The sequence below is a fragment of the Mycteria americana genome, chromosome 5 (genome assembly GCF_035582795.1).
Source record: "Mycteria americana isolate JAX WOST 10 ecotype Jacksonville Zoo and Gardens chromosome 5, USCA_MyAme_1.0, whole genome shotgun sequence".
In the NCBI taxonomy this organism is placed as follows: domain Eukaryota; kingdom Metazoa; phylum Chordata; class Aves; order Ciconiiformes; family Ciconiidae; genus Mycteria; species Mycteria americana.
Window position 1 is genome coordinate 15,960,504 of NC_134369.1, and position 18,434 is coordinate 15,978,937.

Consider the following 18,434-nt stretch of genomic DNA (forward strand, 5'->3'; position numbering starts at 1 on the left):
AAAGCTTGCCAGAAAAGCTTCCATGGCATATGAACAGCCACTGCTCCCTGTAACTGAAGAACTGCCAAGCAGGAATAGGCATATATAACAGGCAGCCAAAAGGATGGCAGTCTTGTAACAGGAGAATATTATGATACCAGCCATGGAAAGCACAAATAAATTCATTAAGTCAGAATCATTATTTTGCAAGTTTAATTCAATCTCTTGTTTCAGTCTCCACAGGTCTTCAAAATATACTAGAACCATATTAAAGAATTTTAAGAATAAATATCATTCCATACCCTAGCCACAAATTGTCACATACAAAGAGACTATAGCTAGAAAGAGATGAACATACCCAATAGTGTTGTCCTTCGAGAGAATGGCAAGGAGACGTTCTCTCAATGGTTTTTCTAATGCTTCTATGGAATGATGCACAGTAGTCTTTGCAGCTTGAGGAATTTTATATTCAATATCAAAAGCATGGGATGGGAAGTCAATCTGAAAAAAGAGATGACGCAAGTCCTTAAGAACAGTACTGGCCGTGTTTTTGGACTGCTAAGCCATGCCTAACGAGGTGCCTTCTCTTCTGAGAGAAATCTGGACTCAGAGTTTAGAATAAAAGGTGCTAATGTTCTGTAAAGAAACTGGAATTGCTGTTGTTTGGGTCTAGACAACTCCCATCTCAGCATACAGTTCTATAGATTGCTTTTCAAAGATGCTCTCTCCCAGTACTGATAGCAGGTACTACCAAGGCATCTCCAATTTCTTACTTCAAGATAGTGATTCAGTAATTGACTTGTATACACTTAAAGCAGCTTTCCATTCTTTGCCCTTAATGCTTAATAATCACTATTCTATATTGGCTTTAAAATATGACTTAACAATATTTACACTCTCCCCAAAACATTACTTTATCTACTACCACTCATGTAAGAGTTACAAGTCACAATATTCAAACAAAACATAGTCAGATCAAGTCAGAATTATATATAACCTGCAATACTATTCTTTCCATGTTTCCTTTCTTACTGGCCATCCCTGACGCATGATGTGGATGTGATGAGGTCCAGAGTTGCAAGAGCTTTGTCCCACAAGTTAACAATCTGAGAAAAAAAAGCACGTACAGGTATCAGTATCACAGTCTGTTTACTTCAACAAGATATTAGTTATTAAAATACTATCTGGAGAAGACCAATGGTGACTACAAGGAAATAATTCCAAAGTATTAGCATGGTATAGGATAGTTCAAACCGAGTGTTTCTACTGCAGAGATAAGAAAATATCTTATGACAAGTATTTCAACATTGATGTTCAGAAAAGAACACAGGAAATCAAACTGTACTAGCCAATACAGTTCGGAGCTTAAAAAAGGGAATTATGATCATCAAGTGTCATTTTCACTGGATGCCATCTGTACTTCAAGTCCTTTAAAACGCTGCACACAACTTTTAGGTGGAAAAGGCAGAGGAAGAAGTTCAGTGCTGACACAGCTGACCCAGCTAAATTAAACACTCCTATTTCTCAAGGAAGAAAAGGAATACTTTTGCCTCTGAGGAATAAACTGAACACACACACACACCTTCTTGCCCTCTCAGAAAAAACCCATAGGCATCTGAATATTATAGACATTGCCAGTTGCCTGGACTTTCCACATTACTAGATTCTGCAAGTGCATATCAGATGACGTTTGTATTTGGCAGTTTATTCCCAATATTAATACTGTTTCCAATTGTAGTAAGGCACAACTCAGGATACTTCATAAATCGCTTAAGTGCTGAATGTTAGGCACAGAAAACTTCTATCAGTCTTTAAAAATAAAAATACAGTCTCTAAAGACTGCTTGAAGGCCAAGCCTTTAGTACATTTTGAAAGAAGTTTTAGGGTTTATATGTGTTTCAAAGAAAGAACAGTTCTTTATACGTAGATATTGTTTAACTGGGAGCTTATGATGCCAATAAAAATTACTAAATCATGCCACTAAAGCATAACTGAACAGCTTGTTCTTTTTAATAATTCTCCAGTTTAATATACTTGCCGCAGCCTTCTGTCTTATCCACAACTAAAGCTATTTTAAGGTACTCCACACACACTTCATCTGAAGGGATTTTTAACTTGACTACAGATTCTTCCAGAGCACTTATATGACCTTTTATTCTTCCTATGTTTTAGTTAGCTAGAAGTTTTAGCTCCTGCCTGCTATTGATGCTATTCTCAACTGTAACTGGAATATTTGGCTAGTATCTTTAATTACCTAGGTCTGGATTTAATTTATGTAGACTGCAAGTGGATTAGACCACTAGCATCTCTACAGCTGCCATATGCAGGCCATTCAGTAAAACCTGGCGCAACACATTCTATTGTAGTGCTCTGCATAAACAGAAAATACAGCTTTCTCCCCAAACTAACTACTATGATAACACCATGCAGCATGAAGACAAGATAAATTTGCAACTCAAATCAAAACAAAAGCTATGTTTTCAATCATATACTGCGAAACGTGATATTTAGATAGGAGACTGAAATGCAACATTTAAACAGAAGGCTGAAATAAGCATCATTTATGATAAGAAATCCAAGTTTCAGTGGTGACTGAAAGCAGCTGCAGGCAAGCCTAAACTCTCAAGCACCCCCAGGCTGTTGGAATCGTCACCATACAAAAGGGGAAGCGGAACGAGTAGCGCCGTATCTACAACCAGAGGATGCAAACCACAAGGAACAGATATAAGCAATACATAGAAGTAACTGCCCAGGAAAGACTTGGTTGTCTTTCTGCAGCCTTCATTGACAATTAGGTAATTTAAGCTTCCAGTAAGACCTACAAGTCAGAAGCATATATAAATAGGAAATCCTAAGCATAAATCCTGAAGCTATTTTGCAATGGTGTGATCACTTCTGCAACATCATGCCTAATTCTGGCATCCGTGGTTCAAGTCTGTTGGTTAATGTTTCATTGAATAGCTACCAAAGCGATAAGCATTTTGGAATACACTTTCTAATGAAAGTTGCAAGGACAAGGCACTTGAACACATCCAGGAACACTTAACTGAGGAAAATTAGAGAAGGCTTTTCATTCTTAGTGAAAAAGATATAACAGAATCCAGCAGCCGTACCTGAAGGAAGGCCACTTCAAACTAGAAATATGCTGTAAGTTTAACAGTTGTTAATTATCCCTTTATTTTAATTTTTTAAATAAATCCAGCTCTGAATCAAAAGAAATAATTTCAGAATATCCTAGGATCTCTATTACTCAGAAACAGGCTGCTGGAAAAAATGCCTTATTTTTCCTATCTATGAAAATACACCTGTATTTTAAAACATATCTAAATTTTAAAACAGTATTTTGATTCTCTTGCTGGCTTACATATTACCATCCTATTATCATATTTAGGAATTTTTAAAAGGATTAAAGAAAAAAAAAATCAATGTATCAAAAATTCTCCAGTTTGGCTCCTGCATATGTAAACTTAGGAAACGTGCAGCATTGAATATTCTGCAGCCAAGGCAAAGATGCCTCTAAAGAATAATAGTACTTAGAAATACTTCAGACCTTAAATGAAAGGTCTTCTATTTCTAAAAATTTGAGCCATCACCATATTTTGGTCTACAAACAAGATTGGGTGAAGATAAGAGCTATTCTTTCCTGTCTTAAAACTGTCTTAAGGCAAAAGTGCTTCTTTCCTAGTGGCATGGTGGAAGCATAGCACATTGTTTACCTGCTGTCAGAATTCTGTTCTGTTTTGTATTGCACTAGACACTATTCCTGTTGAATCCAAGTCTTGCTGCAAACAGTTTCTAGTTGCATTCTCTATCAGCATGGCTCATGAATTGGCTTGAGAACAGGCTGTTTACACTTCATCTGCTAAAATATGTGAATACTGACCAAATTGCCTCTAGCCAATATAATGTATTTTTAGATTAGTCAGATATTAGAACTCGTGAAATGCCACCTACCAAGACCATACTCCTTCAGTAGAAGGAAGGCTATCAATTCAGTAGACAGTGACACCTGCAGATACTTTAACTGCATATGACTTACAGGGCAACACTTGAATGTCAGTGGATTCCTCAAAGGACAACTTGAGTTATGCTTACACACTCAACTGCTGCATACTTACAAACTGTTGGTACTAAAATGACCTCTTCTGGCCCACATTACTATGAAGATTTCCTGCAAATAAAACTGCTTTCATCCAAACAATATTCAGCTTCCTCCAGCAGGTAAGTTTTTTCAGCCAGTTAGATGGAAATACTACAACAGAGGACCTGTTTTGTACTCTATTTAATTGAAGGTATTATTTCCGCAACAATATAGTTCACAATTCTTACCTTTATCATGGCCTACTACATTCAGTGGCGGAGAAGCAGTTTCTGGAGTGGAGTAAGCTTTATATAGAGTAAATCATATTAATAAATCTTACCCATATTTTGGATACTTACCGCCTAAAATCAAAAAGAGGTAGAGAAACCTGACCCAAAATTTCTGGGCCCTTTCTCTGCTTATTTGAGTCAGGAGAACTCCCACTACTTTGATTTAGGATTCCAAACAAAGTCAGACATAAGACTGATTCCAAAGGCAGCTGTGAAATCTGGATGGGGAAAATTATTCTGTAAAATAAAAGTATTAAAAATAAGTCAGTCAGAGGACAGAGCTGTTAGTAAGTTACAGGCTTATCCATATAACCCTTTGATGCCTCTTGCTTTCAAAAAGTTAACTAACACTGAAGAAGTGTTACATTTCCATGCAATTATATTTCATTCTACTTTATCTCCCATACCAATAGTTTGCAATGCCTGCTTAAGTTACACTTCTGCACTGTAGCCAGATTTGGAACAACCCTTTTTAATCTTTGTCTATTAAATCACATTCCTTACACAGAACCATACTGTCCAGCATAACCAGTCTTCCCACTCTATTCACTACGAGGACACACACAATTCCATGTTAGCCACCTCCTAATCTCTCAGATTTAGAGTCGGCTGACAAGTTTCCCATCCAAATGAAAGACTATTAAGAACTACTGAAAACTAAATTCAAATGCTACAAAACCAGCATCCATAAAGAAAGCAGCTGAGGAATACACACATCATTGAGCAATTCAAACTCAGATTTTTGTTCATACTATTTCTATTGCTTAAAATGTTAAGTTTGATTTTCTGTAACACACCAAAATATCATTCTAAAAGCTATCCCAGCATATTAATAAGCCACTATAAAACACTGCAACTATATTAAGCAGCTTATAACCAATCTAACACTTTTTTCACTGTAATACACTAGTACTTGCTAGCAAAATATCTGACAATTAATCCCTTGCATCATCGGGGAAAAAAAAAAAAAAAAAGGAAGTTGGAGTACTCTCTGAAGGCAGGTATTCTAGAACCTGAAACTCTCATTCCTGGTCTGAAATAATTTGTCACTGTAGACTTTCAGGGTACTCCTCAGGGTCTGTCTCTGACCTTTAAAAACAGTCAGGAAAATAGATATAGGGCAACGTGGAGCTCACCTGAAGCTCCAGTTATGACAGGGTACCTAACATCTATTAGGTGGAAAAGAGTAAGCTGTGCATAGATAATGAAAAATATTTTCCCCTATCAGTTATCAGGTATCACTTGTCATCCTCTCCTTATTTCTTCTCTGCATGCCTGCCCTTCTTCCTTTCTACCCTCTTCCCCTACCCCATAAAGAGAAACTGAAGTTTAGTAGCTCAAACCAGATAGTCTCATATGCTATAGACAGATACTCTTAAGCACTTATGCACCTGCTCTCTTTATAGAAATAATCCTAAATTAGATGTTTAAGTTCAAATACAAAGTTATTACAATGTATTTGGAACAAAAATCGATTCAGCATTCATGTTAGTGAGTTGCTTCTCCTCCCCATTTACATAATTTGAGCACTGCTTATAAGCAAGCTGTTCCCATTACAAGGAATGCTATGCCTTCCCAACTCCTTATTAATTGTATACTACAAACACATTAGCACAGGGCACTTGCCCAGCATTTCCATTCCAACTTTTAAAATGAGTAGTGAAATACCATTTGGAAAAATATTTTATTTTGGTCAGTAAGTCTCACACATTGTTCTTTCAACACTTCAAATGGAATCAGAAGCAAGAGTTGCTTGAATGGCTGTATTCAGCAGCTAGCTACATAGGTACTAGCTAATACAAAATATTTTAGTGAGTTTTAACATGCTCAAGTCACTTACAGTTCATCCCATTTAATCAAGTAGAAGAAGTTCTTGTATGTGCCAACCTTCTTGGACTGAACAGGTTTAAACAGATCTTTTCCATTATGGGTCAGAGAACAAATCAAGTAGTATTTTTCATAACTGGACAAGGAAAAGAAAGTAAATTAAAAAAAATCTATAAAAGGATGAATTTTACAATTAATAAATTACTCACTTTGATACCCAACCAGGAGAAATTCCATGCGCAGCAAATATTGTGAACTGGAGATGTTCTGTGGCAGTCCATGCTTCCTTAGTACTCTTACTATCTTTTGGAGAAATTGCTGCAGAACTGCTACATGAATTCATGTGGAGTCGCAGAAGGGCCTCAACTGCTCTTGTTAACTGGTCTATACCCACTTTCAGAGGGTTTTCAGGCTGCAGCGAACCTAAATTATAATTTATTTTTAATGCACATCTTCCTGAGACAGCCACCTGAAAGCAGTTTTTAAATAAAATTGAAGAACGTTACTCACCAGATGAGCTCTTGCTAGTGTCATCAACACATTTTAAGGATACCTACAGAGTAAGTTAGAGCAAATTTCAGTACCAAGAAACCCATATTAATTTTCCATTGCTCTTAAGTATCTTGTACAGAAATTATGAAACATCGGATTTAGGTCCATATTTGGGTTTATGTAACACATCTTTTTACTCCAAGTTCCTCAAGGGTTAACTGACAGCATCACAATTTCCATATCATGCAGCAACTATTCACCAAGTTCAAAAGCTCATGTTTTGTCAAGTCACAACTATTTTGACACTGTTTATGAACTCTTAAAGACACAGTACATTGCAATATTGCTCAGGATACTCTAACTTCTCTGAGTAGAGATAAAACTCAGTCAGGGCCATTATGGATGAAAGCAGAAGCTGTTAGCTCCACTACCCAGTAATTTAAGTCTGAACAGCTATTTTGTTTGTGGCCTTTGTTAAAGTATCTTTTGTAGACAGAGTTACTATAAAATTACTGAATAAAAAAAATAAACAAGTGAGAGTAATAGCAGCAAGTACTGTCACTTCATACTACCTGCTGTGTTTGCTTCTTGGTCTGCTAAACTGGAAGTCTAAACATGATACAGTATTACAGCAGTGTCTAGTCTCAACAGGGACATCGTTGAAGCCAGAAGGTGACAAACAAATCATGGGAATTTACTCCCTTCTAATAAGGAAGGGTTTCATGCCAAATTCAACTTCTAATAAAACTAAAACTTTTAATGAAAACTAAGTTTGTGACTTAAAAACAAAACCCAGTAAATTCCTAATACTTCAGGAAAAGTCTAAGAAGTTTGCCACAACTGCTGCAGAAGAATGAAAGCTCTCCCTATGCTTTTAGTGTATGAAATTAAGCATCTTGTCAACATTAAGTTTTAACTACTAAAAAACTTCACATTCTTGTAAAAAACATGCAGAAACTGGGGGGGGGGGGGGCAGAGGGGGGCAATCCCATAATTTTCCCCTTTCAGAAAAAATGCTGTATGTTTCCACCATACTTGCCAAGTAGTCCAAATTCTTTTGGATGACAGGATGCCAAGCTGTTGGAACAGCACTATACATGTCATTTTCTACTTGACAATTTACTGTTTTCTTTTACTTTTTGGCCACTTCTTCCAACCACAAAACAACTACTTTAAAGAAAATAAACAAATCAAACAGTATCTTACATAAGGTTTAGATGCAACTGGCTCCAATCTTTACAGCAATTTTGTTTCTGAAAGCAATCCTATATTATTTCATACACATTGGCTTAAATGGTAATGTTCATCACAAGAGAACTGCAGGGTTTTACTGATAAAAAAGTACCTTTTTCAAATTCTACTGGAATAGCGTTATTTTTGGAAGTTATTTTTACCCTGTAATCTAATTATTTCTACAGCTTTCTCCTATCAAAAAGCAAACATTGAAGAAATATTTGATACACTGTATTTCACTAAGTTTTCTTAACATGTCTTCTGCATTTCCCTGCAAGAATTTTGGTTCTTGTGACAACAATATTTACTTGGTCTGCGCATTTTGCAAGACTTCTGCACAGTATTACAAATATATCATTGAATTGATGAAGCTGAAAGCGAATAGAAGAGCACATGAATCGCCACTCTAATAAGGCAGCAGGACAACAGGAATGGCATTACAAGACTATTTAGCTTTTTTACTTGCACACTTCTCCATTTAATGACACTTTTTGACAACATGACTTGAGACTAATTCCGCTCAAGTGAACTGTTCATTGTAAGGCAGTTTTATCATCAAAATCTGTGCTATTCAAGAGATTTTTATTTTTGTGCGTATGCCCAGGAATGCAGGAGCATGAACTGTTAGTTTTAAGATACTATTGCTATTCACATAAATACTGCACAGAAAACACATTACATGAATTCCTCCTTTAAGCGTAACTGCATTGATTTTAGAGGGCACAAGCTAGCTGTCAGTTTCCCTCGGTCAGATTTAGTAGCATCTACTGTGACACAAGTCTGTAATTACAGAACCAGAAAACAGTATTCTAAAACTAGTTTTTAAAAAGTCCCTATTTAGAACAGGATTACAAGAGCAAGTGATTAATGCATTAACAGCACAGAGGTGTTAAAGTAAATGGAAGATGTCAGGTAAAAATAAAAAAAACCAACCACAACAAAAAACCCCACACCATAACCCTGACTGAACTATTGTTGGTATTTGCAAGTACCAAAGATTATGAAATAGTATTTATCAGTGTTAAAAAGCATACCTCAGAATGCAATTTATAGCATGAAAGTTTACCTCTGCATTTTTAGTCCTTGGAAGATTAACAGCCCTCCTTAGCTTCTTTACCGATTCCGTTATTGCAGGAGTCTCTACACAATCCAATGTAGAACAGATTTTTCTGACAGTCTTAATTACGTGATCTACTGCTTTATGCTGGTTCTAATAAGGAATGTATGAAAGAACAGATTGATCTGATCACAATTGTGAAACCCAGTAATGCTTTAATTCTTTTTTTAAGAATGAATTGCCAAGCATATTTTATTATGAGATGCATTATCTCAGTTACATTAAACTGCAGTGTAACAATTTGATTAAATAAAACCCTCAGTATTGAGAGCTTCCTTATAGCTCAGTTATCAATTCAAAAAACATAGGAGTAGTACGGATTCTAGAATGGTGTCCCAGGAAACATTAGGAGGCTTCCAACAATTTTTCTATTAAGTTGTAGGCAGACAAGTATTTTCTAGTGAGAGATTAAACTCAAATTCCCTCGTGGCATGAAAAAAAAGGGTTGTTCAGGAAAGGATATTTAGTAAGTTTGAGGAAGGAATGCTAAAGAAGCAGCGTTTCAATTTCAGCCCTCTTAAACATATAGCTTCAAATTACACTTACACTACAGTATAGCTTCCATAATGGAACTTTATCTTTTTTACTTCACCTTAATGTACTTTTTTCAAAAGTTTGTTGCAATTTTTGCCTTGCATATTATTTAATTTAAATGGGTCTTCCAGATGAAGCAATTGCAACCTGTCATCTTGGAGAAGGAAAAGAAGGGAAGGGGGATTGCACACTTAATAGGAATCTTTCTTGAAAGGAATAGATCAGCTTCTTATCAGAGAATGAAAATGCTGGTAGGCTGCTTAAGGCAAAGTTGAGATGCTCTTAATATTCCCTTCCTTCTTCTCTTAAATAGAAGAAAAGCCACTTCATTTAAATCTAAATAATCCTAGGTTTCTTGGTTTTTGTTTTTTTAATATAAGCAGAGTCTTCATCCGATTTTAAAGAACATATGTAGAAAATGAAAATATTTGCTTCAAAATAACTGTTTACTTTTTAAAGGCTTAATGTATAGGTTTCTTTCACAATCACTTATGAGCACTTACAACTAAATAAGAGGGATTAGTGTAATATGCTCTTGGTAAAATGCAAACCGATTCCTAACCCCCACCCCTCCAGACATATTCTCATGACCTTCCTACAAATGGATAGTAAAGAAGCCATTTGAATCAAAAAATTTGGGGATTGGGAGTTACCTGGCAACAATTAACTTCGTCCTGGTAAGAAAATAACCACAGAAGTCAGAAGACACTGTAAATATTTAAGCTATACTTTCAAAGCTAACACTTTGAAGATAACAACTGTTTTGGCACATGAAAAGCAAAGTTTCCACTGCTATTTCCCTCTCAGGCTCTCAGATTAATCTCAGTAAAAAGACAATAGCTAACTTTTAAAGTGTCCAACAATGTGAAATCAAAGGCTATAAACAAGTTATTTATGGATTACTTTACCATGTTTCACTTTGATTAACAAGCTTCAGCTACTTGAATATGTACAGGAATTCACTTCAGGAAGTAAAAAATTTCAAATGCAACAACTGCTGTTATTTGGACCTAATCATCACCACCTACAAGCTACATCTCCCATCCTCAAAAGAACTGTAGAAAGAGTAGAACACAAGTCTGAATTGAAATGTTTTGCATTCCTCACCTCAGCCTGTGAAACCACAGTTAAACAAGCAAGCTGAAGCAGCTGCAAGAGCAAAGCAAAAAAAACACCACCATAACAAGGAGCAGTAACATTATTCTCCTACAAAAATATTGTGTTCAAAACTACCCTTGAGAACATGGTGAATAACCATCAACGGAATTAAACAACATTAAGGGAATATTTAAATAGTGGATATCAGCTTGTTCAGACCCGCATTCCTGGAGCGGCAAACAAACATAGTGGAAATGAAAAGTATTGTAATTAAGTCATTCATTTCAAGACTGGTCTTACAGAAACTGTTTAAGTTAGTTATCTAATGTTTAAGAATTTAAGTCTAAGTTACATTACTATCAGGAATTAAACTAAGCTTCTCCTTTTAGAAATGAGTAAAGCAGGTTAACTTTAGCTAGCTTTTGCATTTGGGAAATTACTCCCAACTACTCCACATGCAAGCTGTTTTAAGCTACCTATCACACACTGAAATCGACAATGGTTTTGACAGTGTATTTTAAATTAATCCAATAGTGCAGAATAAGACATTATTACACTTCGTGTAACACATTAACTTGTATGTTCCAAACATGCTTCAGTTATAACTCCCATTGTACACAACTACTACTGCTCACTCTTGTGTAGATTTTTATCTGTTACCAATATATTATTCATGGCCAACAACAACTGACCTAGTCAGGATTCAGACCTTTCCCCTGCTCCCCTAAATTAACCTCTTCCAGCATTTTTGAGGAAAAGGTTATTTTGCACCCCAGGACTTTGAAGATACATTTCTAGTTGTGACAATTGAGTAACATATAGTTTGCAAGAAAAGCTAGCAAGAAAAGAGGAAAAGCAATCTAAAAATCCATGATTCCAAATTTACATTTGGCAGCTTATTCAGATCTCAGTTTCCCCAGTAACTTTTTTCTTTTTTCCTACTATCTCATTAGTAAACATTCTCATGCTTCTTTTGTTCCAGCAATAATTTACAATGCCCTTACCTCATTTTTAAGAGCTATGTTCACTTGCTTGTGATATACATCAAGAAGTTCTTCAATAGAAGACCTGCAAGAAATTGTAATTATTGAACACAAGTGCAAAAGCGTAACATAACCTTGGTCAGAAATTCAGCAGGGGGCTTGATTACTAAAATAACCACATAACATTACCTTATAATAGGTTCTCTGAAAGGCTTTTCTACTTTGTAGAGGTGCTTGGTTAGATGTATGGGTGTTCTGTCATCATCTTCCTGCAATAAAATTTTAGATATTAAGTCCAGTTCTCACCTTTCTATAATTTGTAATACTGTTTTAGAAGTTTCATTACTAATACCTGTAGAGTAGAAGGGGAAAGATAAGGTGATCTCTTCACAGGGGAAAACAAATAACTAATTAATAGTCTATGAAACATGTACACGTTGGGACAGGAGGAAGAGGGAAGAAACAGCAGTCGAGTGCCTAACTATGCAGATATGAAATATTCCTCCCTTCGTCTTTGATGGTGTGATACATATCTAATTAAACTCAAAAACTGTTCTCAATTTTCATTTAACTCTGAAATTTGCTGCTTCTCTTTCAGGCCTCAAGTTTAGTCCAAATGCTTGCATACTTTTTCCAGCTATAGTACTTGGTCTAGTAAGAGAGATTACCCATAGTTATATTATTTGCCTTGCAAAAATTCAGTATGTATTTCATTTCCTCTAGTATAAGACAATACAATTCCCAACACCAAACAGTCATACTAATTTGTTAATCACACAAAAAGGTCACACCTCAGATCCATCAACTCTGATGCAAACTCCCAACCTCTTGAAGATTTATATTGCTGCTGCAGTTTAGGAGGTACTTACTGTTCGTGCCAGATCTCTGCATATTACACTACGCGTCAAGAGCTGCAGTTTGATTTCCGTATCCCACTTCCGACAGTTCTGAATATATTCATGACTTCCTACGCAGTGCTTACTGTTAAACAAAAGAAAGCTACAGTAACCCCAAAAATATGGCAGTGTATTTCAAAAAACTCACATGGAATATTTAAGGCAATTTGTTGGCTCAAATTAAGGAAATGGTGAATCAACCTCCACACCATACTTCTTGATCTAATTTTTACTTCTGCAGAAGTTTTAGTGTACTATTACAGATACCTATACTTTTGCTAAAGTTCTTAACTGCTGTGGCTAACAATGAAACCAAATATTCTAACCCAGAAAACTAATGGGGATTTGTAAACCATTAGTTGTGAAGAAAAACAAAACAAAAACACAGATTATTTCAGATTATTAGAAATCATGAGTAGATTTTTTTCCTGGTTGCTGGGATTTGAAAAGCAGCTGAAAACTACAACATCCATCTACAGAAATGCTCTAGAAATCTGCATCTGAAAAAACCTGTTTGTGTTCAACACAACAGATGGCAGATTAGAACAGATTTCTAGGAAGCTGTTGAGAACCTACTTTGCTGTATCCCAGAGCAACTCTAAAGACTTCTGATCTTTGTGCAAAGTGTGACTCTTCTAGCTTGTTTAAGATTTCTGCTTTCACACATTTAATTGTTAAAGATATACTTTCCAGTAACTGTGCCATGAAAAAGCATTAAGTTAAATATTAGTGAAAAAGAGTTTGCTTACTTCTGTAAAACTTCTTCTTGGCCACAGACTTTCAGGATATAGCTGCCAATGTCCACTTCATTCAAGTCATCATGCACCCAGCAAAGTGCCTGCATTATTATAAGCTCAACAGGGGAACTCACTGTTTAAAGAAATGATATCTATAAGTTAAAAACAGTTCTATAGCAAGTGATATTAATCATTGTCCACTCACAAATTGTACTTAACGAAATCTATTTTTATACTTGTAGAGAAGACATTTATGCTTCTATAATCTCCTAAATTTCATAGTTTGAGATCTTCACTTTTTTCCTTGTAAAGAAAGACATCTTATAAAACCTGGCTGTAGTTTAAGAAATCAATAAATCCTTTTTAAATTAGGATACAGTCTAGTCACTTGATCAAAAGTACAAAAACAGTCTGCAGTCTGTTTTCCAGGAGTTTTTATATGAGGATAGCTTTTTTTTTAATTATGAATTTGCCTTATTTAGCAAGGACTTCAAACAGGTATGTGATCCCACAGCTGCTTAAAGTTTAAAAAAAAATCATTATCTGAAGAGTTGGAGATGGAATATCTCTATTTGTTCTGCTTTTGAGGAAGTGAGTATCAGCTGTAGCAGAGGCAAATCCTACGGAAAGTCCTTTTTTCTTTTTCCTTTCCATTTGTCTAGGGCAGTTTCCACATTGTACAGATCAGATCCCAGTAAGCATCACCAAGCCTTTGCAAAAAGCAACTCTTAACTACCAGTACTTTCACATCAGGCTCCAAATGCTTTTTTGAAACCAGTCTCTCTCTTCCATCCAGCAACTACAGAGCAAAAGAAATAATCCCAGTCAAACCCAAAATCCATTCCCCTACCACCACAGCTGTCACTGACAAAAAAAATACATAGATATGTTTTAACACCACAAACATTAGGTACAAAATGCTCTCTACCCCTCCCTACCTAGTTTCTGATCTTCTCCTTTAACTCATTTGCAAACAATGTCACTGCCTCAAAATTGTATAAAAAACACTGTATAGAAGAATTTTTCCATCAGTACCTTCAGAGTGTTTCCCCCCCCCCCCCCCTCCAGGGACCTTCCTAATTTTCCCAAATCTTTTTTTTCTTTTAAAGAAATGTTACCACTATGGTGGATACAGAGAGATAATGCCACAACAATTTTTCCACAAGGTAATGCAAGTGCTTCATCTCATTAACAGATGACTAATCATTACAAGCATAGAGGTATTTGAGAGCATATGAAGAATGAATATGTGGAATTCAAATACAAGGAATGATAAGTATGAATTCAGAAACACTATTTAACTCATTATTAGGACTATTTAACTTATTAATCTAGAGTGAAACTGCTGTACTACCTTCAGCAGAGAATATGGTGGTTGATAGAGGAAAAAAATGCAGTAACAGTTTATGGGCTATAGTCACAGGCTGCATGTGCCATATGCCAGTATGCTGCATATGCCAGTCCTGCAAAGCCTAGCGGAGTAATGCAAAGATTTTACCACCTTTTTCCCTACCCTCTGTCTTATTGAAAGACATTAATTTCTTGGGGACACGCAATGATTGCTCAGGTAGATTTGTACTTCCATGTAAAGTCCAATAAACGAATGCAAAATGAATAGGTATACCCAAATAAGCTCTAAAGTTCACCTGTTTCCCTCCTGGGTCCTTTCTACACGTTGAGTTGTCAGAACACTGAAAGGCTGCAGATCCTTCTGAGCAGGACTGAAAGCTGTACTAAAATAGTTCTAGCATTAGGATGCTAAGGTATGCAACAATTTGATCAAGAACAGAAGGAATTAAAGGAAGAGAATAACTTTAAATACACCTATTACTAGTCACGTATGAGCTACGGATACCTATCTTTCACTACCTATGGAAGACAAGTAGATTAACTGTGGTTAGTTTCAGTATCAGAAAAAGGAAGAGAGCAGAAAGTACAAAGACTAAGATATGTGGGGCTAGAATGCAAAACACATTGCAAAGTATTCACAAAACTTTTAGAAATAAAGGGCTGAAGCCGTAACCTTTTAGTTACACTACCAAAGCCTTTTGTAGGAACGGATTAAGCCTGTAATATTAGGAAAGCATAGTCTTAAGGATGAAGAGCAGAAACCCTTCCTAGGCTACACTTACAGTCTACCTCATTTCTTAACAAAAGAGTATTAAATCATAGCAGAATAACTATAAGGCCCAGCAAATTAATATAGAATGAAAACACTTAGGCACTAAGAGCTTGTTTTCCAATGGAGCAGCTAGTTTAAGTGAGTAACAGAGCAACTTCATATCTTTTGAGAACAACCAACTCTAAAGCATCTACTTTGTTACAGATAGAACCAAATGATAAAAACACCACCACAGCACAGATCTACTACCATGTGACACAGTCTGGGAATGGGAACCCTCACAAGGGCTAAGAGACTACAGCAGTATAGAGGCTAAAGAGTTAGTTGCTCCTGAGGTAATTTATTATCAGTTATTTTACCACCAAGAACTGCCAGAAGCTGACAGCATCCAGAGTTACAGCCTTCAATACAAACATACTGTGCAGTCTTGACTACACAGAGGATATGAATTTATGTACAAGAATAAGGCAAACCTAGAAGTTCCACCCCAAACTAACACTCCTGGTTACCCACAAAACTGGGCCAGATGGTTGTGGCACATCACGACAGTATTATTTTAGTGTTTGTGTTCATAAGCACCTATTGAAGTTAAGTAATTGATAATTTCAGTGTTTCTTATTTCCCAAAAGCAATTTGTCTGAATTTTTAGATAGCCTACAAAAGTTTATTTAAACACATTAGAGTGTTGAAATTAAAAAATTAAATTAAAAGTTAGGAATCTCAGTCCTGGCATCATTGTCCCCTCAATTACCATAAAGTAGGTCAAACTCTTGAAAAACTGTTTTAACATTCTCAGCCATGGATAGAATAGTGCTTCTGGTTTGCTTGGCTTTCTTTTTTAAAAAAAATGTTCCACTTCTTCAGCTTCTAAATATTTTCTGATGGAGGCACTGACCCAGAATTAGGTTCTTTCTTCAGTTACCTTTTCTACATTCCCCACAAGTAATCCATGCACCTGAGACCCAGGGATTACAAAAACTGAAAGCCATTGGCCTAGACTGCATGTACAGTCTTAATCCACCATTCCAAGTCTTACAAGTGAACTCCAATTTAAAAAGTAGAAACATACCATCACACGTAAAAGTTACTGGTTGCTGGAATTCTTCGATTTCTATAGAAACCTTGATACTGGCACTCTCCCCACTTATATTTCTTTGCAGCATGACTGGACTCAGCACAAAGCCTGGATTTGTTTGCTGATTAGCAAAAGGAAACTTGGTCCTCAATCTGAAAGTAGAGAAGGATTATGATAAACATTGCAATGGATAAGTCTAAGACTAAAGCAAAATAACATGGTAATAACCACAAGCCAGAACAGTAAAGACGACCTTTCGCTCTTTACCTAGATTGTATGTACAAAACACCATTTAATTTTTCTAGTCTCAACAGAACATTGCCCACAACAATCATACTAGTTAGAGGGGGAAAACCTTGTTTATAATTAGGCAGGTTTTCCATATAGCTTAAAATATTTAATAGGTCAATGCTTACAGGACACATCCAGCTTCTGTAGAAGCTAAGCTCTAAAACAGTTTTAAAAAACCTAATCCATGGCATTTGCTAAAAATGAGTTTTAAAAAGGGTAATTTATTTTATGTACAAAACACCACAAAACTCTTTACATGTTTTAATTTTTGTAAATCTAATCTGAACTCAGATACTATGCAGAAGGTAGTTATTCCAAGCGGTGGAAGTTGAGAAAGAGGCTTAAGTTAAGAGAAAGGCTTTTCTTTAGGACACAAACAGGATAAAACATTCACCTAGTAATGAATAGACAGGACTTTGATAGCTGCCTTTTATTTCCTGCTATTTAACATAGATAAAATAATTTAACCCCAACCTTCTGCCAACACTACAGTAGTATTAGAGGAGATTAAGAACAGAGCTCATCTATAAAAGTAACCTATTTCATCATCTTGATTCCTAACAATAGCATGAATGGAAGGAAAATAAAAGGAATCCCTCCAGCAAGAGTTGTCCAGTCAAAAGTCCATCAGCATTTTAAGTACTGGGTCTTGAAAGAAAGGGCAACAATTAGATTTAACTAGAAACTGGTGCAACAAGCCTATTTTATGTGAGCTTTGTCTTAAAGTTGTTCATCAGTAAGTTTCACAGGTATATGACTTCTCACTGGTTTTATGGAGTTTACTTTTCATTTCATAAACACTACTGTTTTAAAAAGTAGCTGTTATCCTTCAGATTCAAAGATCTGTTTCCCCCATTAGTTCTTGGATTTTGATCTTGAGAGGAAAAAAGGCAAGACTCCTAGTTTGTCTTCTCTAGGAAGAAAGCAAAAAAAAAAATTTCATTAAATTGTGGCAGTAAGCAAAAAAACAGAAGGAATATTATCAGTTATCAACTCCCATCTTCTTTGGTATGGCCTTTAAGAAACTTCACCACCTGATCAAAGCAGGAACCAGTTTGAAGGTTTTTTTTGTTATAGAATTCCAATTGTGGAAGCAATAAAAGTGAGAGCATTTAAGGGTTAGAAAGCCATTGAGTGACAGGATTTAGTGAGTATCAACTAAGAAAAAAAGACTTCAAATTATTTCGAAAGAAATTGTACTAAAAATACATGTATAGAAGAAGGAGATACAGATATACGGAAATACAGAACAATAGTTTGAGGATAAAAAGTATTATAAAAACAAGGAAAAATGTGAGAGGAAAGTCACAGGACCAAAAGAATAAAGAGGATATACGATAATTCAAAAACCTTAGTACTGAACACTTTAACAATTCTGTTGCATTCTTGAAAAAACAAGACAAAACCAGGAAAAACTGGGATAAGAAAAGGGAAAAGTACACATACTGAAGTCAGCCCCATCAAGCAAAAAATGTAGGACTGGCCCTGTCAATCTAGCTGAAAGTGAGTTATTTAGTTTTTTTTTTTTTCTGAAAACTAATTTGTGTTCAGTAATTTCTTACTTTGTAACTGCTTGAGAAAAAGCTGACAGTTCTTGATTCTGCCCTTCAATTTCTTGGAGAAGCACGTTTTCTGTCAGCATGCCAGTGGTCCCATTGTCTTTCTGCAACTCAAAGATA

General features: G+C 35.8%; 1 protein-coding gene across 4 annotated transcripts in view; it reads right to left on the reverse strand.

The window, feature by feature from the left end:
- Positions 1–18,434, reverse strand: part of PIK3C2A (phosphatidylinositol-4-phosphate 3-kinase catalytic subunit type 2 alpha) — a 55,360-nt gene that overhangs the window by 17,281 nt on the left and 19,645 nt on the right. For 3 of the 4 annotated variants that reach the window (XM_075502233.1, XM_075502232.1, XM_075502234.1), the window contains exons 3-15: positions 18,318–18,424; positions 16,459–16,616; positions 13,280–13,400; positions 12,504–12,615; positions 11,824–11,903; positions 11,656–11,719; positions 8,969–9,112; positions 6,688–6,730; positions 6,387–6,600; positions 6,191–6,313; positions 4,420–4,587; positions 977–1,085; positions 338–480 (exon numbers count right to left, since the gene is read on the reverse strand). In XM_075502233.1, coding sequence (XP_075358348.1) covers positions 338–480; positions 977–1,085; positions 4,420–4,587; positions 6,191–6,313; positions 6,387–6,600; positions 6,688–6,730; positions 8,969–9,112; positions 11,656–11,719; positions 11,824–11,903; positions 12,504–12,615; positions 13,280–13,400; positions 16,459–16,616; positions 18,318–18,424 — 1,586 coding nt within the window. The remainder of the gene's footprint in view (positions 1–337; positions 481–976; positions 1,086–4,419; positions 4,588–6,190; positions 6,314–6,386; positions 6,601–6,687; positions 6,731–8,968; positions 9,113–11,655; positions 11,720–11,823; positions 11,904–12,503; positions 12,616–13,279; positions 13,401–16,458; positions 16,617–18,317; positions 18,425–18,434) is intronic. The other variant, XM_075502235.1, reaches the window with a different exon arrangement.